At 44.3% G+C, this 25,723-nt stretch overlaps 2 protein-coding genes across 6 annotated transcripts in view; both read right to left on the bottom strand.

Moving 5' to 3' along the window:
* efna2a (ephrin-A2a) overlaps positions 1 to 12,844 on the bottom strand; it is a 37,860-nt gene extending 25,016 nt beyond the window's left edge. For both annotated transcript variants that reach the window (XM_048264855.1, XM_048264864.1), the window contains exon 1: positions 11,831 to 12,844. In XM_048264855.1, the coding sequence (XP_048120812.1) occupies positions 11,831 to 11,967 (137 nt within the window). In that variant the 5' untranslated portion in view covers positions 11,968 to 12,844. The remainder of the gene's footprint in view (positions 1 to 11,830) is intronic.
* A 962-nt stretch (positions 12,845 to 13,806) lies between these two features.
* ptbp1a (polypyrimidine tract binding protein 1a) lies at positions 13,807 to 25,692 on the bottom strand. Of its 4 annotated transcripts, none has more exons than XM_048249512.1 (17): positions 25,630 to 25,683; positions 24,664 to 24,717; positions 24,126 to 24,167; positions 23,932 to 23,962; positions 21,524 to 21,590; positions 21,266 to 21,438; positions 21,006 to 21,152; positions 20,632 to 20,781; positions 20,403 to 20,513; positions 20,081 to 20,258; positions 19,897 to 19,974; positions 19,416 to 19,573; positions 18,162 to 18,195; positions 17,170 to 17,262; positions 16,814 to 17,030; positions 16,622 to 16,699; positions 13,807 to 16,265 (listed from the first exon to the last, which is right to left on the bottom strand). In XM_048249512.1, exons 1-17 carry the CDS (start codon positions 25,635 to 25,637, stop codon positions 16,133 to 16,135), a joined length of 1,752 nt encoding a protein of 583 aa, XP_048105469.1. In that variant the 5' UTR covers positions 25,638 to 25,683; the 3' UTR covers positions 13,807 to 16,132. The 4 variants fall into 4 exon arrangements, with proteins under 4 accessions (XP_048105469.1, XP_048105475.1, XP_048105481.1 ...); XM_048249518.1 differs by having other exon boundaries at positions 23,932 to 23,959; XM_048249524.1 differs by lacking the exon at positions 24,126 to 24,167 and having other exon boundaries at positions 25,630 to 25,692.
* Between the last annotated feature and the right edge of the window lie 31 nt (positions 25,693 to 25,723).

Genomic DNA, 25,723 nt, shown 5'->3' with positions numbered 1-25,723 from the left:
CCTCATTCCACTTCCACCCCCGGCTTCATTGATATTGATTGAAAAACCTCATTACAACTTTCAGTCGGACAAATGCAACACATTTCAGAAGCATGAAATCCACCTCTGCTGTCAGTGCAGTCTCTCTCTTCTCCTGCAGATGCCAGATTATTAGTTTATGAAAAGATAAGAAAGCCAAATAAGTCTGATGCTGCTGCTAATCTCCAAAATGTGCTGCATGTTTTGATAGACGCTAAGGATAAATGCTGATAGAAGATTGGAAATGCTAACATTGGCTATGCCATCATCCTTAATTTGTGATGATAGGAAGATGTGTAACAAAACTAAATGGGACAAGCTTGTTATTACAAAAATGGATTAAGCGGTGTCCAGTGAGCTACCAGGGTGGAGGGATTTCCTGCCCAGGCACATCAGTGGAGGCCCACGACTGCTCCCATTCCACTTGACCATTCCTGATTGCTGTAATTTGCTGACTTGAGCGCTTTCACTTAATTCTTCACAGTCGATACTTATTTCGCCTGAGGAATGGCGATGGATTGATTTTGCTCAGAGGGAGCTACCCCAAACACACTCCTACTCCACACACACACAAAGTCTTCACACACTTCACTACGACATAGGGCTCTCAACGGTTAGCCCTCTCACACCTTGTTCGTGAGAGCACCCTAGAGGCTCATCAATCATGATCCTTCACCCTGGAAGGATCTCTCCTCCGCTGGGGAGGGAGGCCGGCACGCGCTGCTGGACATCGCCCGCTGCACACGCTCAAGTTTCAAACTTTCTTTTTCTCCGAGCGAAAGAGTAGGGCTTTATTTTCTTACTTTGTAACTTCCAGAGAACAGACTGGGCTTGTTAAGAAAGATAAGAAAGTAAACAAAGAAAGGAAAAAAACTAAAACCAAATAGAAATGAACTGCAAATGAATCAACAGCGTCCGCATTACCGGTGTAATATGCATAAATATGAGGACCTAGAGAAGAAAAAAAAATGTAATGAGGGGCTAAGAAAAAATAAATGACAAGTGGGCTGTGTTCTAATGACAGTGTCTTGTGAATCTCGCCGGCTTGCACTGAGTTCTAACCAGTCGCCTGTGGAGAGGATGTCATGACAACACACCCTGTTGGCAGCCAGGCCTAAACACTCGTTTTTAATATTAAAGTTGCATTGAGAAGCAGGCAAGGGAGACGACACAGAGTGAACATGCCTCCACGAAGCCATGGGTACAGTGGAAACATACAATACAAATAGAACCGCACACCATTTAATAGCCTCAACATTCTTACGCAGACATGCAGGCTGTGGATAAATGATACATTCTGCAGCTATGGCCTAGGATCCAAACACACTTCAGTACACACACACACACACACACACACTCACTCTAACCCACACACTCTGACCCACACACTCTAACCCACACACACTCTAACCCCCGCACGCACGCACACACACACTCTAACCCACACACACTAACCGACGGGTATCCAGGGGTTTTGCCGTGGACTGGCATGGTAATGAAAAGGAAATGAGACAAACGGGCTGAGCGCTCACTGCAAGAGTCCACAGAGGATGTGAAATCTCCAGCAACACATCACAGCCCGTCACCTCCAGGCCCACGCACTAACCCATGTCTCGCTCTCTCTGCTCCTTATCAAAGCACAAATGCTTCTGTTGAATGGAAATGGGCTTGTGCTCCGTGAACGCCTCTGCAAAATATCACTAGGATGGGAAGGAGCTTCATTGCTGGGTGTTGATCACTTTGGTATTAATGTTCTTGATGTTAAAATATGTATGATACCGGAGACTTAATAATGAATTGTTAGTCCTGAGGACTGAGCAGGCTCCTGCTGCTACACACTACCAGAACCATAGTGAGGCCCTCAGGGAAGCCTGACTCTTTAGATTACACATAAAACTCTACTGAAGCAGTAAGAGTCTAATGACAACACAAGAAATCTCAATGTGTAAGGTCAGGGAGGGCAGGTAGTTCTAAAATCTAGTGGGTAATAAACTCCTGTGGTTTACCTGATCACTCAGTTGTCCATACAAAAAATGCCACTCTCGAGTGTTGCATACTGTTACAGGATTAGTCGGATTTCTCTGTATCCACACCGGCAACTGCCTACATTTCTGACCAAAGCTTTAACTGGAGGGGGGAAAAAAAACGTGTTGAGAATGGTGATCTAAGGATGTGCAATTCCTGCCCATCCTTCAGCAAGTTGACCTCAACAATCAACCTTTTCGTAGGAGCTAATCACAGCTAATCCTTCAACCTTAACGCTACATTGCTGTGGACCTCCACTGTGCTCTACAGTGCTCAGACACTATGTTTCCAGTGCAGCAGTAGGCAGACACAGTAACCAAGCAACATTCACTGGTACATTTCATTTCAAAATGTCAGAGTTCCATTTTTATACTCAAAAGATAAACTCTATATAGGCCAGTGAGCTTTGCTGCTATACTGATACAATTTCCAAGCTTTAACCACATACAAAGTATACAATGTTCCTTTGTAACGGAACACAGTCAGACATGACGAGCCCTATTGTATCAGCAGGATTATATTACACCGCCACTCTGCCACTGCGAGGGGAGCAATGCATGGGGCTAGCACGTGCAGATGGCAGATAATGCCCTCGGAGAGGAATGTCCATTGCAATCTAAAACCCCACACATTAGCAGAACTACCGAATCGGATGGATGGCAAAAAACGACACCACTACTGATGCCGCTGCAGGATCGGCACGGGCAAGAGAGGTGGGAGCACAAACAACCTTTAAAAAAATAAAAAAATCTGACGTTTCTGCCTGTTCACCAGAAACAAGATCCACATTAAAAATAAACTAGATATCAAACTCGCAGACAACAAACTTGCTGTGTAAAATCCTTTCCTTCCCATTTGCACACGGGCCAGGCCTCGACAGGAGCTCTGAGCGCTACGTGTGACCACCCAGTCCATTAGAGAGAGAGAGGAAGAAAGAGAGAGAGAGGAAGAGAGAAAGAGAGAGGGAGAGGAAGGAAGAAAGAAAGAAAGAGAGAGAGAGAGAGAGAGAGAGATTGGACCCTCTCCTCTTCTGCCTCCTGCCATGCGGCCACTGGGGACCAGCCGCTTCTGGTTGAGCGCGCCGCAAAGGTGGAGGCCATTTCAGTCGACATCTGAGCGAGTGAGTGAGAGGCTGGGAGAGAGAGAGAGAGAGAGAGAGAGAGAGACTGAGAGAGAGCCTCTGCTCTTAAAGACAAAGATTCACAATATGTGTGTTAACTTTTTATGGCCAAAAGCAGAAACTTTTCTCTGGTTTTCTTTGAGTGGTGCGTGGGGGGTGGGGTGGTAGAGGAGGAGGAAGAAGGGAAAATATTTAGCACATCCAGCAGCGAGCGCGCACATGATCTATGATGGCATTACTGGGCCCTGAGGGAGCCAGCCGTCTTCCTCCACAACCCAAACAGAATGACAGAGCAGCTGTAAACATCTGTTGATAATAATGTATTTGATGGCATGGGGGTTCTGTAGAAACGCTTTATTTTATCCATTCACATAGCTCCTATCATGTGCTTGAGGCAGCAAGCCCGTGACTGACAGAAATCAAAGTGTGTAGTCACTTCTTCAGTAACAGTTGGGTGATAGTCTTTCAGGCTTGAATAATATGCATTCCGAATTAGTGGGAATAAAGTTATGCAGCAGTGAAGGTTCATTAAAACAGGAACCCTGGCAGTCACAAACATACACACATTGGCGGGCACACACACACACACACACAGTACACACAGTAGACACACACACACATGCACAACTACACTACACATATATCTGCTGAGCCTGTTCCTGCTTTGCTTTGTAGCCTCCTTGCGATTTCCCCAATACCCTCCCCTGCAGTCTGGTGCGAACACTTGTACCACATGCAGAAATAAGGCGAGCGCGGGCCAATGAATTATTTATACAGGCCTGTCTTTCAGAATTACACAAAGCTCTGTGAGAGTCTCACAACGTGAGCAGGGAGGGACATGGCAGCTCAGAACTGCAGCGAGCGAGAGCGAGGCAAAGGGAGAAAGAGATAGAGAGAGAGAGAGGGGGGGGGAGAAAGAGAAAGAAAGGTAGAGGAAAAACAAAGAAACAGAGAGGGTAGGAGGTGGTGCAGTAAGCAGAGGTAGGGGTTGACGAGTGAAAGTATTTTTGACAAGTAAATTAAAGAAACAAGAACAAAAAAAATCTACTGCTGACAAAGATTTTCTGCCATTTACGCCACTATTCCGAGTTCCGCTCAAAGCGCAGTACAGCAACAAAGGTAAACACAAAACAAATAACAAACACAAGCACACGCCTTCGCAAAGCCTATGGCACACAATCCAGCCAGCGTGGCTACAGAAAATAGCCTAATCTCTGCACTGCCAGACAACTATCTTCAACAGGCCCATCAAAATTATTACATTTCCAGACTGTTTGGTTTAGCGGTTTAGCGGCTACAGTCTGCATGCATGGCACACCAACATCAGTGGTGTTTGTGTGAGCCCTGCAGGTACCGCAGCCTCATAATGCAAACAGCACCTGCTCTGACTGGCCGCACGTCCAGGCATCAGGGGAGGACAAAAAGTGTCCAGTCATCAACATTTGCAATATTGAATTGATCATCCAGCCTCATCATGCCCTGGCTGCAGCAAAGAGCGTTTCATAATGTGCTAATGATAACCTTAGTACAGCATTTCCTTCAATATCCCATTTCCCAATATCTCCTCCTGTGCTTGCCCATCCATCATTGTATCCTGGAGAAGACACATCTGGACAGCTCACTACAGGGAGAGCCAGTGAGCCAGTTCCACTGTGGAGATGAACACCTCCATACAGAGTCAGGGTACACACAGAGAGGTTGATGATCTTTGCATTTTGTCAAGCCTGTGTGCTTCTTGTCATGAAGATCTTATGAAGGTGTTATACAAGACTCCTCAGAGAGGCAGAGAGAGAGGCAGTGCAGGCAGATTTCACTTAAGAATGCTCTGCCTACTCAAACCTCAATTTAAAAATTCACCAGATACGTAACGTTAAAACATGCATTTTAAATCCACAGCGGCATCATTTTCACATTTTGCAAGAGCAGAATATTCAAATATTCGGTTTGCAAGGAGCAACATTCAAAAAAAGGAAAACTTATATAAGCTAGAAACGAATATAGGAATGTTCATGAAGTTATTTCCATCTGTGCCGTCATTGTTCCGTCACTCAAACAGTATTTCTGACAGTTTCAGCCTGAAACCATCAGCATTGGGTCAGCTATCTGTGGAGAGGCAACAAAATGGAGTCAAATCTCAAATTAATTAGCTCTCTGGGGGCTCTTCCTCTGTGGCACAGGGAGGGGAAGAGGCGAAAGAAACCCTCCCAAAACCCAACACCCCTCCAAATCCACGAGCAGAGGAGAGTGTGCAGAGAGAGGGTGTAAAGCAGGTGAGGTAAGGTGAGGTGAGGGAGGTGTGTGCTGGCCTGGCTGTTACAGTAATTACTGCTAGGTCCGAGAGAACCAGCCAGAGTGCAACTCTCTAATGGCCATTACACACTCGCACTGATTAATCTATTTAACTGGGAAGACCTGTCTCAGGGGTGACTGCATTATCGGTGTCCTGTGACCCAGCACGTGAACGCTCACACACACACAGATGCACACACACAGAGATGTGCACACACACACACACAGGTTAGGATGCTGTGGATGCAGTAAATCACCTGGCTGGAGAGTTTGTTTCCCTCTCTGTGGTGTCCATTAACAAATCATAGCCTCTTCCCAGCAGACCAGCGCATCAGGCATAATAAAAACGGAGCAATTTTAGCACCGGCGCACAAGCCCAGTTTTCTGCTTCTCTTGCACTTTTCATCATAAACAGTCTCTCTTTAACAGCCCTCTCCCTCTCTCCACTTCTCGCTCCATATATTTCAACAGTTTCCACATTCCTACGCTTCAGGGAAAGGAGTGGGTTCTTTGGTGGATATTTCCACGATGCCAGCGACGCTTGTTTGAAGTGTGACTGATCAAACAAAGACAAGGCCGCCCCACTCTTTAAGTGGCGCATACAGTATTCCTCTGTGCCTCTCAGATCAGCAGTGTCCTGCTTCTCTATGCGGCTTTTCCCTTCATTGACATTCTTCTCAGAGAGTTTGGCATTAATCTAAAAACAGGAACATGGCGAGGCAGAGGGATGCCAAGAGGACGAGGAAGACGCTCCCTTCTAAAGATCTGCTCCTCCGCAGGAAATCTGCGGCCTCTCATGTCCACTGAGATAGTGGCTGTTGGGGAAACTTTGCAGGACTGTTTTCACAGAAGTTAACAGCCTTTTTTTGTTAAAAAACTGTGTCAGCCTTAACATATCCAGACAACTTAGACAGATATTGATTGTGGTGGCCAAAGAAAAAACAGCAATGATTCTATCTGCACTCTTGTCTTGTCGGGTTTTTTTTTGTGATGGGACATTGAAAGTGTCATTGTTGCTACACTAAGCCTTGTCTTCTTAAATAGCTTGGTTAGCAAAGTCAGTCCCACTGAGCAGAGAATTTCTGAAAAAATATTGCTACAAAGTCAAAGCACCCATTCATTAAAGGCTTCTACATAAAACCTTCAAGGGCTTCAGGCTTCTTCTATGCACACCAGCCTTTAAGCCCCAGAGCGATTCAAATGGGCCCTTTTTTAGACGGAAAGGTAAAAAGGTAAGAGCAGCTTGCTAATGTTGGGCTGAAAATCATGTTTGCCTGCAACGACTCAGTACCTACAATGGACAGACAAGCGACATGTCTCGGTGGGTGAGATGGAGTAATCTAGAACCTTCCCGAGGCTTCAAAGGCAAAATAGGCCGCCACTGTTGGGTCCCTCAGAACAATTTCATTAAAAAAAAAAATCAAATTCAGTTGGGTTTTTGGGGATCTGCACCTTAATTTACCTAGAAGGGGTATAGTAACACGGGGAGAACATTCTTCAGCCTTGCCTCATGGCTGTTAGGCTCTCGCTCCCTCTGAGCAAATGTGTTTCAAATCCCACATAATTTCTGCCGTTCATGGTCCATTCTGGTTTCAAATGAGAATTTCTGCACTCATATCCAATATCACAGCGTCCAGCCGTCCTGAAGATCAAATAAGGGATCGCCCTTAGAGGGAGGATTAAGCTTGGTTCTGGATATAAACACCCGAGGTGACTAAACAGGCTTCCTTGTCTTTTTGGATTTACTTCTTAAAGAGACAATTTATTCAGCAGTCAAAACAAACATTTAACTGGCGTCAAAGGTGGCCTGTTTAGTTATTGCAGCAACTTTAAATGTATCAATAACATAAATAAGCAATTTCTTCAGTGATGATGAAGGATGCACCTCCATGGTTATCGGCTGCTTGGTAATAACAGCCTCTGGCAAAAATAAAAAAAGGGAGAAAAAAAGACGTGTGGGAGTTGCCGCCTGTTGCCGACAAAGGAGGCCAAATCAATATCCAATCTGTTGAAGTTTTATTCTGTGACAACACTCTTAATTAAGGGCCACTCCAGGCGCCGCAGTAAGGAGCGTGCAAACAGTGGCGAGAGCAGGCTGATGTGAGAGCAGGCTGATGTGAGGCCTGCCTCCTGCCTCCCCCTCGTCCCCCCCCAAGAGCCCCTCATGAAATGGGGAATATCGTCCGGGCTCCAGGCCACAGAAATGGGACTTCACAGCAGCCGACTGAAGGCTGATGGACGATGTCTTGGGGGGTTGGGATGGCATGTGGGTTGTGTGTGTGTGTGTGTGTGTGTGGGGTGGCGCTGGTCATGCTGCTGGAGTGTTCAGTGTTCAAAGCGGTTGTAGCCCGCAGTCAAAAGAGGTCTATGCACACAGCTTTAAAAGATCGAAATGCCTGCCTCGAAATGCATGCCGTTCTGCATGAACGCCATCCTGCAAATCACCTCTCACTTCTCACATGGCTTTCATTGCCTGGGCTTCCTCACAGCCTTTTGCTTGTCTGCTGTTCTCTGGATGGTATTTTTCTCCAGACTAGACTAAGCGCTGTATACAGGAGGGTGTTAACAGGCGAGGTGCCCTGCTATGAACCGAGCCCAAAGCCTGGTCTCAACTACCCATTCATCTTGATCATTTTTCATCGATGGTGAGAGATGCATGGGCCCCAGGAGATGCTCCATATACCTGTGGTGCAGGCTGTCTTATCGGAGGCCAGGATCAAATGTAGCCGACACTGCCCACACGACTCTCTGATACTACTGACAGCTGAAAAATACATAAATAAATAAATACAATTCTGAAGGGAACTGCTGTTCCTGCAAGGCACAAGCTGGAGGAAGACCAGCCCAGCGACACAACCAAAGGAAAATGTTTACTTCTGACTGAAATAAAGCATGATAGAAGTAAGCATGATGGGTTCAAATCTACATACCTATGCTTGTCAGAGAGCTTCACCGTAGGACACACAAGTTACCTGTAAACAACTTGCCCTTTGAAAGACCAATGGAATTGTTTAATACTAACACTACTGTTATTGTTATTCAAGGACAACTACTGAGGTTTAAGCTTGGCCCCTAATGCCTCAGCACTGACAGCCCTATTAGAATGCAGCAGAAACGCTCTGCTTTGCTTATGTTTGCCGCAGACAGTTATCCAGCCTCTCTGAAAATATAGGCTTTTAATCTAAATAATTGAGGTAGCAGTTACTTAAATAAAAAAAATGGACTTCAGTGATATGCGACTCATGGCCCTGATAAGCGTCTGAGAGGAAATGATGTCGAGCTGCAGCCGAATTAACTGTATGAGTAACGGTCATACTTCTCAGAGGCTCAATCAGGTTATGAGATTGTTCTCCGTGCAATAATCTGCCTTGGGAGCAGAGAGCCCAGTAAATTATGTCCACTACTGAAAGTCACGAGTGAAAGTCACCGTAGGTCAGCGACTCAATTAAGCCTATGGTTCAGAACTTTGTCCCAAACCTCCGAACACCCACATTAATTCCAGTGCTCCTTCCTTTCCCTTCACGCCTCTAAGCTCAGTTTTGAAAATATGTATTTCATCTTGTGATGGGTTTTTATCGCTGCTGCCTCAGACAGACACTCTCTCCAGGGGATCTCCCAAAAAGAAACTGAGAAAAAAACATAAAACTGTGCGAGGCAGATATAGAGAGATAGAAAAGGAGAAAGAGGGAATCAAAATAGCCCATTTCATTCAGTGTAATAGGTATGGTTACAAAAGATGGGCAATGACCCATATAAAGAACCTTCACCATTGGGCTCTCTCTGGTCATTTGGTGGGTAAACACCGCATGTGAGCTGCTGTCTATTATTTCCCAGAGAGGGGGATGGGGGGATCTAATGCTACACCAATATGTACACAAACAGAGCGCAGTGGGGATATGTGTTCTCCTATCTCACCATGGAGAGGAAGGCAAAGACAGAGAACAAGGAGATTAATGGGTTTCATTTTTCCAAACACAAACCTGACAGCGAAGAGCCCCAGAATGCAAATGACCGGCCTAGAAAGGCGAGCGCGTTCGTTTGAAGGTCTCCCCACCATCACCCCCCACGCCCCTCCACCCGCTCCATTCCAGGAGTCTGAGCCCTCATGGCAGGATGCAGTACCAAAGTATTTCAAAGGCATTACATCATCGTCATCAGATCGTCAGTGCCATTAGACTGCAGGGGGAAGTGTGCAATTGCATGTAAAGTGCTGGGGAAGGGTGGTGGTGGTGGGGGTGACATACGCTGATTTACGATCAACACACACATCTATCATGTGACGCGGCCGCCACTGATGAAGTCCCCTGTTAGTATGTGTGTATGATGAGGTAGAAATGCTTATCGTTCAGTTATTTATAACCCTGCTCTCGCAGAGGAGCGCGGCACGGGGATGCAGCGCGAGGCTCTCGGGACAACCCGAGCTCAGCTCAGGTCAGACCCGCTTCTCTATGGACCGGGGTTGGACAGCCGCCAGGCGGCCGCTCCGAGAGCACTTCCACTGCCCGGGGGGAGCCGTGACTGTGGCCGCCATGTGAGGGTCTGTGTTCATGAAGGAGCGTCCTGACCTCCCCACATGCCGGCACACACTCTCTCAATCTTTCTCTCTCTCTCTCTCTCTCGGTCCTTTCAGAGAGATAGAATGCTTCACAATCTGCTGGCCGCCTACCTCTGCCCCTTCCCACCTCCACACAGAGCACTGTCGAAAAGGAGCATGATGAGCTGAGGGTTTTGTAAAAGAAACCTCAAAGCTCTTCGAGGAGAGAAGCGGCCTTTTGATGGATAAACCGTGGGATTAGAATGGCCGATCCTCTTGGGTTACAAAGCTGGGCTTTTTCTTTTCTCTCTCTCCTTTCTTTTTACTTCTTCATGTGGACCCCCAAGAGGGAAGCCATATTGGCACAGAGGAGATGTCCACTTGCTTTCATACTGGCCTTCAGCACCACAGCCCTGCTGGAGGGTGGGGTGGGATGAGGGAGACAGCAAATCCGATTGAGGCAGGCCAGTGAAAATGCTCAAGGTGAGCTGCCCTACAAAAGCTCATCTTTAATGGCATCTTAGGCCAGTGAGGTAGAAGCAGAGGGGTGACGACCTGCACGAATTTGCTGATGATCTCCCACCGGCTGGGTTTATTCTCGGCTTTTCTTTGGCCGAGACAATCCACAAACGGCAGAATGTATGGTTTTCTGAAGTAGATGAAATGACATTGTGGAGTCACTGTGGGGCTAAAATACTTTGGTGTCAGGTGCATCTTCAGAAAGTTGCTAATTTTCCAATTTGTGTGTTGTCCCAGTAACATTTTCTTAATGTATAATTTAAATCAGGCCAAAGACTTTCTAAAATGCACCCTAGTATCTATTTAATACAAAGGTCTGTTTACACAGGCAAGTATGCTTAAACCAACGGCAGCAAACAATGCATTATTAAAACATGAGGCTATTACATGTTCAGTCTTTGCACATTTGACCTATATTAACCTCTGGCTTATTTTGATAGACTCAGCAGAACTAAATGAGATTCATTAATGTACATTTTTGGGTTAGGATTAGACCTCTGTAATATTCTTGGCTCGAGGCAAACAAAAGTAAATCGACTCAGGCCTGATGCTCTGTTGAAGTGGATGTAATTGGTGGGCGCCCTTCTCGAAATCTTCCACTGAGCCTCTTAAATATTTTAAACCTCAGCAGACTACTGATGTTCTGCAAGAGGGGCCCCTCTTAACTTTGCTAATTCAGCCGTGAGAGGACCTTCACCGTGTTTATTTATCTAGCTAGGCTCTACACCTGAGGAGCAGGCTGTCAGAAACCATTAGGCTGACATCCCTGGTGCACTTTCTCCATGTCAATGAAACACACTCTAAACCAAGCAACACTAGGAAAAAAAACACAACAACGCTGTCCTATATATGGCAGCAAGGAGAGGTTGTCAGTGGAGTAGGCCCTCTTTCAGAACCAAAGAAACCATTAACATCTTCCAAGAAGCACAAACACTTGATTAGATTGATGACTGACAATCTGTGAGAGAATTCGTGGAACACTGTTTCTAACAAAACACCAGTTTCTTTTATTTATTTATTTTACCAACCAAAACCCACCTTTCATGATGGCACACCTAGATTGAAGAAGTTAATGTGATGACGAGTAAAGAACTAATGTGTAAGGAAGTCAGCCATCAAGACCATCAATACTTCGCATTGCATTTTGTTAACGTCACAGGTGGATTGTAATCATGTTAGCCTACTACCTGGCATAGTGACCTCATCTACTGCTGTTCACTAACATTATAGTGAAATTGACAGTGTTTTATCAGATCAAATTAAAAGGGGAAGTGGAATAATGGCCCACTGTGAAGGCTACTAGGAGAACAGTTTAATGATCTTACCTGGCGTTAGAACTGTTCCAGTAGACCGCATGTCTGTCTGAAATGATTTTGTCGTCAGCCCACACGGAGTCCCAAAACAAAAAGGTAACGGCAATCAATACCAACTCCATAGCACAAGTTCGTCCACGACTGCCCATATTATGAGCCTCAGTTCTTTCTGAAGTTATAATCTGTTTGAAGTTAAACGTATAGCTGTCCGACAATCTCTCATTGTGTAAATGTATACAGAATAAAATTAGCCAATGCTTCGGGGCTGATGGTCATTCAAGGCCACATCAATTTGACAGCAACAGTACATTTTAGTTAGCTAGCTTACAATACTGCTTGCCACTCATCAAGATGTGCCAACATTTCAGTAACGCTATCGGATTTCTAATAACTCTTTTTTTAAAGCGTCTTTGCGGTGAAATAAAGACGCATCCGTGTAAAGGAATCCATGATCAATCCACAGTCCAGTGCTGGATTCGCCGGACAGGCTATAGTGGGCTATAATAACTTTCGTTCCCAATTATAGACAACACTCAAGCCTTGGATTGAGTAGGCAAATCATGTAAAAGTCCCTGAAGTAGGCTATGCGCGTGAATTTGGCTGTCCACTTCTCTCACTCCCAGGCTGAGTAAGCTAAATCAGTGACATTTAAATCGTATTACGGGATGCCTTTGTAAACTATCCTGTAATGAGTCAAACATGTCCATCATATGCAATTCTGATTCAGTCCATCCGACAGTAGGCTAACCCTCCTCTGGCAAACTGTGATAACCGATTACATAGGTCCTTAAGTTTTAGCTTCCTCGTGGCGAGGATGCTCCTGCCTCCAACGTAGCCCACTGAATGAAAGGGAAATGTATTCCAGGCATTTGCTGTAGGCTAGGCAGTCTTCCGATGTTCTTGTCAGTGTCAGAATTTCTCCATTTTCACACCACGCTTCAACACTCCATAAGAAAGATTATTTCTGGAACGAACTTAGTAAGCGGCCGCTTCGCGCACAGCATCCGTTCCCATTGTGATTCGAATCGCCACTCATTGCGCTCTCCCCGCTCCGTCAGCGAACCCGCCTCTAAACAAAAGGGCGGGGCTCAGTCTATGGGCTTGAAGTTTACAGCTCTCCTCAGTTTGACGGGGCGCCTTAAAATTCAAAATGGGGAAATTGGCTTCTTTCGTGTAGATAACTGGGTCACTTCTAAAACTTCTTTAGCCAACCTAGAGTGCTAAAGTGCTACATCTACTATTGTTAGGCCTACTTGTCTAAAAAATTAATTTAGGGTAGGCCTACAATGTCACAATCAACAAATGCACCCGCCAATCTTGCAACCCATGTCTTTATAGGCTAGGCTTAAATTCTGATATCACAACTAGTTATTTAATTAGGCATGATTTCCACTAACCGTTAGCCTACTCTAAATTTTAAAATACGTGAATGATTTACAAGAACATAGCTAAATGAGGACATTGTACAAAATCAAGAGTTTCTTTTTGTGTTCAGAACTTAAGAGTTTCTTTTTTTTTTTTTTTTTTTTTTTTTTTTTAAATGGCATGTGCGCCACCTGCTGTTCAATCATATACTCAATGTTTATCGTTCAGCTCCCGGGTCATCAAACAGCATTTCTTATAGTCTGGCCTCTAAGTCTATTTGAAATGTTATAACTTTTGGTTGATGTTCAGCAGACAGTATCAATTTGCCTTTAAGTAAACTACTGCTGCAATAGATTAAGCACACAGTGGAAATATTCAAAGGCTGCAGGGCCAGGACAACTGCTCCTCAAACAGTATGCTGCTAGATGCAGTAAAAGCACTCCCACTTCATTGCAATGTTAGGAAGCACAAATACGAGACAGAACTCCGGTTGATAAAGTATGAGCTTGAAAGATCAGACACCAGACCGGCAGGTTAAAAAAAGATTGAAAACAGAGTTGTTAAAACACTGAAGACCATTTTAAAAGTGCAGCAAAGGGCAGGAATCAAAGGACAAGATGAAAGCAGGAATAAATGAAAGATTTATTGAAGGCAGAAAGGTGTAACTAAACAAAGGGTTGCATTTCTCGAAAAGGGGCACTTGCTGACACACTGTGTTGAATCCACTTTAATTTCTTTTTGTGTGATATAAAAAATATGAAACGCTCTACAATGAGCTGACATCTGTTGCTTTTGTCATCAAAATATACATGTTCTTTGAGGAAAAAAAAAAAAAAAAAAAAAAAAACTTGTAAGTTCAGAATGGCCATTTAAAAGAACAGAAATAATATATACAGCCATATTTCCCATCCATCAATGTGAGAAAGTTGGGGCAAAACACATGGAATGGCAAATTTAACGTTAGAAAATGACTGGAAAAATTCTGGACTTGTCATTTTGGCTATTTGGTCAAAGAAAATTAACAAGAAAAGGGTAACCGTTAGGCCTAGGAAATTTGAGTTAAAGTGTTCACCTTTCTTAAATGGCAGGTCCATTTAAGTGCAAAGCAGCCAGTCAACCAGGCTAACCTTAGCCCCTTCCATCACTTCTCATTACACATGCTAACCATATTCTTACACTTGCAAGAATGCATTTTAAAAAAGGTACAGGGCATAGAAAGGAAAATCAAAAACATGCACACAAATGGCCTATATTGTAATGGACCAGGTTCAATTACGCTTTACATTGAACTCATTACAGGAACGTCTCTTCATTAAATCCACTGAGCAAATTAGCCATGCAAAGTTTGAAGGCTACTAGCACTGTGATACCACTAGTGCCTAAGGAATCAATCTTTTCACAGCTTACAAACTCAAAATTAAGACATGAGTGATCAATTTTGTTGGTCAAATTTCTTAAACAAAAACTAAAAATAAGACTTGTATTTGAATTTGAGTTTTACTCAAGCATGAAGTCCAAGGCATCTGTTGCAAAGAATTGAGGCCAAATGGAAAACATGTAAACATTCACTACTATAAGCATCTTAATAAGTACTCTGTGTCTGTAACACACAAAAAATGAAACAAGATCAAAAGACTTGAGCCTTTAGTTAAGGCAAATGGGACAGATCTAGCACTTAAGAATGTATTGAACTCATTTGGTTCTGAGCTGTGTATCATAACTGATACAGGGATACAAACGAGAGAAAAAAAAAAAAAGAGAAAATGGCGATATATTGATTTTTAACAAATCACAGACAATAAAAACTAAGTGTACAAGGCATACACAGAGAGGGAAACTTCAGGAAGTGAAAACAGAAGTGATCCTAGATAGCAAAAGGCACAGTGATATGGAATAGTGGGCCCTCGCAGTCTAATACAGTATAGAAATCTCACAGGAACAGACATGTGAACCTCTGAAAAAGAATAAAACATTGAGACATAATTCTGAAGGAATATACACCAATACAATATCGAAAGGAAGCCAGTATATATGGGCTAGTCTACGTACGATTCTCTTTAAAAGAAAGGTAAGGGAAAGGCAATCTTATGAAAAGCTAGGGCACAAAGTAGCCTCTTGGGGTTTACCATGGTGGATTCAGGTTTGAGGTTTCAGCCTTTTCTTTAGAAGAGACAAAGCTGTAAAATCAAACCATTTTGAAAGCTGTGACATTGCTCATCACAGTTCTTTAACTAAAACACTGCATGGCCTCCATAGAATGTGAATGTTGCCGATATTGAAAAATCATACACATCTATTAATGTACTGTAATGATCGGTCAGTAAATGTAAATTTCTTTTGAACTCCCAAGGACAGCTCTGCCAAATAAGGCACAGTGTTCTTCAGCAAAATGGAGGAAGCATTGTGCAAACATCTGACATCTAGTGGTCTGTACTGGCTCCCAAAGGATTGAAAGGGGAATAAAAGAAAGAAGATATTCAGATGTATGAACACAGAATGACAAGATATGTGCAACCTGAAAGTGTGTGTGTGTGTGTGGGGGTTTCCCCAGAGGCACAGAGTGTAAACTATGCAGCATCTAAGATCTCTGGTGGATCTATACGACTACAAGAACACCAGGTCTAAAGAGCACTACCAGTCTAAGAAAAGGAAAAAGCCCTATGATAAAAAAAAAACCCATACAAAAACATTGGGTCTCTTATCCCCTCTGGTCTATTGGTTCATAGTGGCATCTTAAATAGACATACATATATAGATATATATATATATACTTTTTTTTTAATAAAAAGGAATGATGAAGTGTGTCTTGTGGAAAACAAAAGATCGATCCACAGTAATATAAATTGTGTAAGGCTTTTTTTTTTTTTTTTTTTTTTAAATGTTTGGTCTAAAGTGACAGTCCATGCCCTCTCTGCTTTGTTTCACCAACCCCATTCTCCTGCGCCCTACTTAGATGGTAGACTTGGAGAAGGAGACTCTGAGGTGATGGCTCTCGCCGAGGTCATGGTTGTGGAACTCGATGAGGGCCTCGATCGCCTCCTCCACAGAACCCATCTGAATCAGAGCCATTTTACGGTCCTTCCTGCAAGGCAAACCAGTCAGATCGCGAAGCTCAGGGCGTTCATGCCAAAAATAAGAATATAGGGCTCATAATAAATAAATAATAAATGTCATAAGTGACAAAAGTAGTGTGGCTCACTTCAGATCACAGAATTATACTTTGAATTGAAACCCTGCAGAGGTCGCTCATGCAGCAACTCAAGTCAATCGCAGGGTCTCCATTCAAATTACAATGCATACAAATCTGCACTTTGCCAAAAGCCTTCATGTGACACACAATACCAGCTTAAAAAGCATCGGCTTAATCAGCAAGCTGTTCAGAGTGTCGAACAGGAATGCAACCAATATGAGCATAGGAGAACTGCAAACTGAACTTACTGGAAGAACTTGAAGGCCTTGACCATGTAGCCAGCGCTCACAAACAACCCTCTAAGGTCATCCTCAACCACCGAAGGTCTGCAAAAACCAGGGCAAAAAAAAGAAAAAAAAAGATTGATCATGAATAAACCATAAGTGAATAACACTGCCTTGAGATAATGTTTGACTGTAAGAATCCATGGGTGTGCTCACGGGATGTTGGATAGATGGAGGGTGGAGGAAGGGGGGAATATGTTGGAGTAGTTCTTGGAGCCGGGCTTCTTGAAGCGGTGCAGCGGGGAGTTGCCGTAGTCCTTGGTCAGGCCCTGGTCCTCGTGGCCCTCGCGGGGCAGCTGGACGGTGGTGTGCTTGGACAGGGTCACGCGGATGGGCTTCCCATGCAACTTCTGCTGGTTCAGGTGGCTCATGGCTACAAGGCGGCCGGGGGAAAACCAAAGCACCATAATCAGGGGGTGTAGATCAGTGACCATGAGGTGAGGAAAGTGAAAAATTCAACACTAATGCACACGACACACCTGATGGTCAGTGATAACACTACTAGCACTTACCCAGCTGAGCCTGTGTGGCGTCCGCCATCTGTACCAGGGCGTTCTCCTTCTTGTTGAACAGAATCTTCACTCTCATGACATCACCATACACACCTAGAAATGAGAGGGCACACAAGCAGGTCTAAAAAAAAAGACGCAGCTCGAAAATGCTGCCCTACTCTCACCATACAGAGACACTTCCCCCCACACCTACACTTCAACTAATGATTTACAAGTATTTGCATACAGAGCAGTTTCAAACAGACACAAAGTGAAACACTACCACAGAGTCCTCTCACTACTGATTCAATTCAGATCTCTGCAGAGGTTCAGTGTATGCAAGTCTACTGTTTAAGAGTCGGCAATCGACACGACCATGGAGTAAATCAGAAATTTAAGTGATTCTACCAAGTCAATGAATGCAGCCAAGTGCCATAAGGCAGAGAAGTTCTAATCAGAAAGTGGTGGCTAAATAAATGTATGCCACAAAAACAAGAAATGGATCAATCAAAACATGCATCACTTAAGTCAGAGCCAGATGGCATGCTCTGCTCAAATGGCTGTAAAGATGCAACATCTCATTTGATGATTCCCCCAAATATATGCTAGGGATTATTCAATACCAAAAGCAACCAGCTACAAGAGGGAATCCAAAATTCTAGAGCCAAGATCATTGATGAGGTCATGTGACCTTGTGAACTCCATACTCTAGATGAGCATAATACTCCATGGATTGTGATTTGGCTGGAGGGATTTTACTTTACTACCCACACACACACACGAGGGGGTAGTAGTATCTGTTAGGCATGTTTAAAATATCACTCATCATTGAAATGCTGCATCTTTCAGCCATTAGCCCCCCCTCCCCCCCCCCCATCCAGGCTCCCCACCCACTCAACCCTCAGCAACACATTCTCAAAATCAATACTTAAAACAGTTGTCAAATATGAGAGACACAAACACAAAAACACAAGAGAGGTAATAAATAATAGGAGATGCCAATGGTAACATACCGAAAAGAATAAAGAGGCATTGGGGCGTAACACGCTTTTAAGACAGCAGAGGAAGGCAGCGTAGGAGGGAAGGGACAGGGGAAAGATCGGAGGCACAGGAGAGTGGAGGTTGGACATGTCCACAGCGAGGCACGTGTTCCCACAGGAATGGCCAAAAAACAACGGTGGTATGATCATGGAGGAGGGTGGAGGAAAAGACAGGGGGGAGAGGAGGGGGGGGGGCAGAGAGAGAGAGAAAAATAATAATAAAAGAGAGAGAGAGATTGTGATAAAGTAGGTAGTGATGTGTTTGAGGTGGTTTTGAATATGCAAATTTGTAACCGTGTGTGTGTGTGTGTGTGTGTGTGTGTGTGGGTGGTATACAAGGGGCGTGCAGTCAGTTTTCAAGTTCAGGTGAAGAAATTAAAATAAAAGAGGGGGAGAGAGATAGAGGGAGAGAGAGAGAGAGAGAGAGAGAGAGAGAGAGAGAGAAAGAGAGACAGAAAGAAGGGGAGACAGGGGAATGGGGAGGGAAAGTAACAAGGAAAAAAAAGAAAGTAAAAAGGTCAGTATACATAAAGAAATGTAGTGTTCCACTCAGCAGAACGTGCTAAAATTAAATGCGTGTTTTTTTCTAGAGGAACACTAGAGAGAAAAAGAAGGGAAAACAGGATTAAACAATGAAATACAAAGAAGGCAGAGACAATATTTACTTAATATATTAATATAGATATTGCAAGTTCAGCTAAAAAAAAAAATTATTGTAAGAGAAAAGTAAATTAATAACCATATATTATTCTTAAGAGTGGGCTTTTAAAAAAAGACCCACTGTCTTCAACATAAACAAAGTAGACTAAAATATTATTTTCATAGTATTGACTTTTCAAAGAAATATTGTCTCGAAAAACAAGAGATCTCAGGAATGATATACTAATGGACAAATACGTGAAGAAATGGAAAATGGCAGATAAAAACAGAAGTTAGTCTTCAATAAAAACCAAACTCATGGAAAACAGATATAGATGCAGTAGGAACATTTGAAAAATGCAAAAAGTTGCCCTTCTTGGTAGCATAAGGCTGGCAGAGATCAGGGAGTGGGAGGGGGAAAAAAGAAGAATTTGGCTAGTCATGTTTCTGTGAGCCAGATGTTTCAGTACACACGAGGCGTTTCAACTGTACGGTCACATGTGGTCGAGCCCTCAGGCCATGTTGTTGTTGTAGCTGTAGTTGTTGTTATGTATTTGGAAGCCATGAGCAGCTCTGAGCGAGACTAACCTCGGGGTTGAGATTGCTGACCAGCAGGACGCTGTGGCCGCCGGGACCCATGCCACCCAGGCCCAGGCGGCCAGCGGCGGCAGCAGCGGCGGCCGCAGCAGCGGCACCAGGTCCCCCCAGCTGGGCCAGGGCTCCAGGCATGCCAGGCAGGGACAGACCTGGGACAGGACACAAGTTGAACACGGGGCATTTAGATATTTAGCTAGATATTCATGAATTTCACTCACGCCTTCACCCAAAGTGACTTAGAGACCAATTGCAGGGATAACCTCCCTGGAGCAACTCGGGGTTAAGTGCCATACTCAAGGGGACAATGGAGGCAGCCAGGAATCAAACTCATATCTCTGTGGCTGCTGCATGCTAGCCCTGTTTCTTATCCACTACAGACCCCCCACACACACACACACACACACACCGACAACTTTGTCTGCCATTTGGTTAACACAAGAGGGACCTGCTTCTGTTGTGCGGACCAACTGACCTGCCTGCTGGATGGCGAAGGCCGGGGGGAAGCCATGAGCACCAGCGTAGGGATTGGCAGAAATAAGGCCAGGTGCAGCTGATGGGAGAGACACACACACACGTTAAATCAAACAAAGTGTTACGTTTCAAAACACTCAGAGAATGTGGGTGGATGAGAAGGGGGGGAGTGGGGTGGGCCTTACTGAAAGCAGCGGCCATGGCCTGGTGATCCATGGGGGGCTGGCTGTCACCAGTGGGCAGGTCTGGGCGCGTGTAGTCACGGCTCTTGTCATTATTGTATTTCACATTGAGGCTGGTGAGTTTGGAGAAGCTAATGCGCAGTGTGCAGCAGGCGTTGTAGATGTTCTGTCCATCTAAAGACTGGAGGGAAAGAAAGAAAGATAGAACGAAAGAAGAATCACTAACCCAATTATGTGGTGACCAACTCTACAGAAGGTTAACTCACAGACTCAAACACCGAATCACAAAGGCAGAAGTGCCGAGCTGAATCACCAACCAACTCACCATCTTTGAGTGCTGTGCGGTCATGCCATCTGCATACTGGACCAGTGCTTGAAACTGGTTGTTTTTGGTGAAAGTGATGATCTTCAGAACGGTTCCAAACTTGGAGAAGATCTGTAGACGGATCAACGTGAACATGAAGAAACATCACTAACATCATTAGAAAGGGGAAGAAAAAAAACAAAAACAAATCAAGAACAAAGCCCAGAGAACCTTGTGTGTGTCTGCGTACCTGATGAAGCACGTCCAGGGTGACTGGGTAGAAGAGGTTCTCCACGATGACTCTGAGCACAGGGCTCTGGCTGCTCGCGCCGTCCATCGGTCCCATGGGCATGGTGCCCGTCTGCACCGCATTCACTGCCTGCAGCGCCGCCTGTGCCCTCTGCAAGTACAGCAGCACCATCAATATTTGCACACACTGTTCACATCCACAAACCACTTCTGCCTTTGCACCACTTCTGAAACCCTGCTGTTGCTCTACCCACAGAGTTTCATTAGAATTTTAAAAGAAAAAAAAAAAAGGCATGTGTTGAAAACCACATTTCTGACTCAATTTCCTCCTTTTCCCCCCTCATATGTATTGAAATGAGTGGACTGAAGGCTCACCACTTGGTTTGGAGAGTTGTCAGTCTTCAGCTCCTTGTGGTTGGAGTACTGCATGAAGATGGGGTGGTTACGGATGACTGGCGTGACAGAGGAATAGTAGCTGACCATCGTCTGGGCACACTCCTCTGTGTTCATTTCCAGAAAGGCCTTTAGTGCAGGGTGGGGCAGAAAGAGAAAGAGAAAGAGAAAGAGAGACTCAGTAACTGTAGTCACTAAAGGTGATCGCCACTGCATATGGGGTGTTCTGTGTTGGGCAGTACCTGGTTCTTCCCTTTGAGCATCAGCAGGTTGGTCACTTTGCCAAAGGGCAGTCCCAAAGAGATCACCTCAGCCTCATTGATGTCGTTGGGAAGCTTGCGCACGTGGATGACACGCGATGGAATGCCTGGGCTACGAATGTCCCCTTTAAACTTTTTGCTGTCGTTTCCATTTGCTGCAAGGAGAGGAATCGTGAGGTTATCATATCAGTTATCACCATGGCAATATAGTACTGACTGCATATACGGGAGGCTACCCACCTGCACCGGTGTTCATGATATATGGCCCGTTAGATATGCAGGAGGAAAAGAGTGCGTCAGAACCCCTCTGTGAAAGGAAGTGCACATGGGTGAGCAAACAATGGCCACCTTCTTTAGGAGGAAGAGACACAGAAATGTGTGATATGCTCGTGTGGCTCATATGGACCAGCCTGACATGAATGAGCAATAGTTACTAACAAACTTATACTTGTAGCTCAGAAAATGTGTTAAGTGTTGTTACTGGTTAAAAACTTCACTTGAGATTGAAGTCTATTAATAGCTTCCCTAATTCTGAACTCACTCTAACCTGTGAGAGGCATTGGTATTGTTTTTTACAACTAAACCAACACAGTAATGCACACCAGAGGTATTAATACACATCCAAAACACTAAACAAGATGCACATTAAGACCGGAAACCAGATCCACGGCTAAGACCATAAAAGCAAATGACAAAACCACCACAATCATCGAGACACAGTATCCACACAGTGAGTCAGCATTCCCCCAGATTGGCTAAAGCCATGTGATTACAAACAAGATTGGATAACCGAGGTAATATTTAACAATGAACACTCACTAGTCACAGGACAAGTCGTGACAAACAAAACCCCTACTGCAAATGACTGACCGAGGCTGTACCATCTGAAATAACTCACTTAAAGCATTCATTTTCAACCCAGCGGCAATTACTCCAAACTACCAACTTCACAGCCTTTAAGAAAGAATGGCTACGTGCAATTGCGAGACACACCCATTGATTTTACATAACAAATACACAACGGGGAAGAATAAACAGTTGACTTGGCCAGTCACCTGTGCGTGGCATATCGGTCTGTTCATCAGAGTGGATGGCAGTCAATCTGAACAGTGGCATCTGTGTTTGCCCGCACCATTTCCACACAAAGGGCTTGCTCTGGGGCGAAAAAAAGCTGTTGCCTCTTAACTGGACTGTGTGGCCATCTGTAGACCGGGGGGTGGGTGTGTGTGAGTGAGAGAGTGACTGCACGGCTCTTAATAACCCCACTTCAGATGGTGAGGGGCTGCTGCTGGAGTGGGTCACATGAACTGGATCAACCAAAGCCCCTTTCTCCTCTCCTTGACAACACCACAATGTGTTTACTGTTCCGCGCCCAAAGCCGGCCATTGTTACAGTGGCAGCACTAGCAGCGGATGCTTGACTTGTGTCTCCTCCTTGGGCACTGAGCAACAGCGAGGATGCTGCCGGGTTCCATGTTGCTAGCATGCCAATGGGAGTGGCTGTGGGGGTACCTTACATTGAAAGCTGTGCGATGCCATAGCCATCAGGAGACCAAGCAGACTTTCAAAGTAGTAAAACAAAGGTTCCTCCCGCCGTAGCCAAAGGCAGGACATTCAGCTGCTGCATTCCTCTAAGCTCAGAGCTCAAAGCACAGGAGTCAGATTTCTGAGAACTGTACCCATATCCCAGCGATGACAAATTCTACCTTAAAAGATCTGAAAACAGCCATTGTTCCGAGCAGGGTCCCCCATCCCCCTCCCTCTCTATACACTCCCGTCCATCAGCTCTTCCTTCTTCTGCTTTAAAAACCACAAGCCAAAAACAGTCAGCAGGAAATCATAAGTGGTGTGCGCACAAACACACACAAACTCTCTCTCTTAGAAAGAAGAACAAACCAGCAACAACACTAAAGTCCTTTACAAGTGTGAGGCTTTGCAGGTGCGAACATGTATACATCCCGTGACAGATTAGGCTTTCCAGGGCACGAGGTAATGAGCACTGAATCAGAAAGGGGGCCCGAGAGGCGAGTATTTGGGGGGAGGGGAAGGGCAGCAGGAATGTAACCGCGGCATTCCAGACGCACCGTCCAGACACAAGTAATTACTGACTCCAGTGAGGCTTGCATTCGGAGTCTCTTTCCGTCCCACACATGTCGAAAGTATTAAGCCACTTTCACCACAGAAATATCACAAATGATCGAATATCAAAACTGAACACATACAACACTTCCAACTCCCTACAGGCATATTGCAAGACCTAATATCCTGATAAAGCCTACACTGGTTTGCATGTTAGTTATGGAGGGAGTAGAAGGAATAGGTGTTTGGCCAGCTCATGCCTTTTGCCCTGGTGTTACTCATCAGTGACTGTTTGCACAGCCGGCAACCTTTGACCAGAGTAACTGAAGTCTCAGCAGGAGCAGTATAAAAGGTTGCACCTTGGAATCTGGAGGATTTGGGGTACTTTACAGTAATCAGAGAAACAAAATGGAAGAACTGTGACTAGGGAAAAAAAAAAAAAAAGGAGCAAACGCACACAACTTCAAAACAAAACAGCTTATCCACCATGCTCATCGGTACTACTTATGTCCGGGTAATTGATCACAGATATAGGCTAGTTAATGTGAGAAAGATGTTGAAAACTCTTACCTTTGTGCCAACTGCAATATCATGGACACTGCTAGATAGGGAAAGCAACAGGGGGAAGAGGAGAGGGTTAGAATTAAATGCACCAACTAAACCGCAGCATAAAAAAAATGCTTTCGTCCCTACAACTTCATGTACGCTACAGAAGAGGCAGTTCATAAACTGCTCTTGAAGATTTTGGGCTGCAGTTAACCTACCTCAGTCCCTTTCTCAATAGTAGCTCTTCATACCTCACATCTCTACAATCACAGCAGAGTAAAGCCTCAATAAACTGGAGAGTTTTATCAATAAATGAATATTTCAAAAACAAACAATTGCAAGCAAGATGGTGGCTAGACTTTAAAAATAATCATACGTTTTAAATATGCAAAATATTGTCCAGTCTAGGCTAACTGCTTTACATAAGTTGCAGTCTTGAGCTGTTCTTGAGCTCAACACATATCAGCTAAATCAAGGTCATAGTTTATCCACTCTAAAAACCTGAAATGAAACAAGCACGTCATTCTCTTCCTAAAATCTAAAGAGGTGGTATGTGTACAATCCATTCGGTTAAAAGCTAAATAGACCTAAGGAAGATCACACTGACAGAGTAATGCAAATGCTGAAAAACAAAATAATCAAATAGTAAAGTCTGCACTGTCGAACAAAGTTGTTAAGCAAACCAATGTAGCAGTACAATAACCACTACCAAGACTAAATTTGCAAGGAAAGATGATGCCTTGCAAGATTACTTACTCTAGTTCAGTGACGTAACTGGATCCAAGAGGATACAAATCAGTCTCTAAGCGCCTGTGGGAGTGGGAGATGAAACATACCAAGAATGAATGGCCAGTGAGCTGGATGGATTCACATCACTTCAATGAGCTTAGAGAGCTTGTCCTCTGGTACAATTGCCTGTAACTTACCAACCTTACCTACAATAACTTCTAATGTAACGTTTAACAGTTTGCGTTCACGCACATTAAACACCAATATTGTAAGAATAGCTTCTACCTTCAATACTGTAATATTGATAGGAAATAGATTGCAGAGGGCTGCCAGGAGGTTTACTAACGTTACGTTACAGAACTTAGCATATAACCTGTTAACGTCACCCAACGTATACTAGTAAAACCGGTCGTTTGGCAAAATAAAAACACCGAGAGAAAACACTTTTCAACAACAGTGCACTGAAAGAAATACGTGTCTTGATCATCAAGGTAGATAACGTTAGCGGTCTGGCCAACAACAATGCGGAAATTGAGACACGTTGGTCGGTCGCCCAGCAAGTTAACACAACCTAGCAAGCTAATGTTAACGTTGTTCGATTGTAAGTCATCTAGAAGTAACGTTACGTTAATGTAACGTTAAATACGTTTGGGTTGTGATGCATGTCTTTAAAAGTCGGTACAACAGGTTGCTGTTTTTTCTTGTGATGATCAGTTTAAAAACTCATTGAAAGTTAGCCCTCAAGAAAGGTTTCTTCCGGACATGTTGCTCAAGACCGAAGGCTAGTTACCTCCACCCTGGGCGAGGCTAGCTAACGTTAGCTGGCTAATAAAGAAATTAAATTTGTTCAAAACTCATGTTGATCCCTATTATGCTACAAATACGGAATGTTTCATACAACATCGCAAATGCTATCAGAAAGTAATGTGTAAACTAAACTTTAAGTGGCTATGTTATTTCTAGCGAATACATAAGGTATTTTTTTCCACTCACCCGTCCATGGCACAACAGAAAACTACAGGTTTGAGCAGCAGGGTGTTGGACTTGGTAGAATTTCTTATACCCTTACAAAATGGCGGAGAATGTA

Source organism: Alosa alosa, chromosome 1, assembly GCF_017589495.1.
Source record: "Alosa alosa isolate M-15738 ecotype Scorff River chromosome 1, AALO_Geno_1.1, whole genome shotgun sequence".
NCBI classification, from domain to species: Eukaryota; Metazoa; Chordata; class Actinopteri; order Clupeiformes; family Clupeidae; genus Alosa; species Alosa alosa.
The sequence above is the reverse complement of the archived record's forward strand: the minus strand, read 5'-3'. Positions and strand labels throughout refer to the sequence as shown.

Coding starts and splice junctions, on each gene's coding strand:
- ptbp1a (XM_048249512.1), bottom strand. Junction 21,439..21,523: donor TATCATGAACACCGGTGCAG/GTGGGTAGCCTC, acceptor CTCTCCTTGCAG/CAAATGGAAACGACAGCAAA. Junction 20,514..20,631: donor CCCTGGACGTGCTTCATCAG/GTACGCAGACAC, acceptor ATCCGTCTACAG/ATCTTCTCCAAGTTTGGAAC.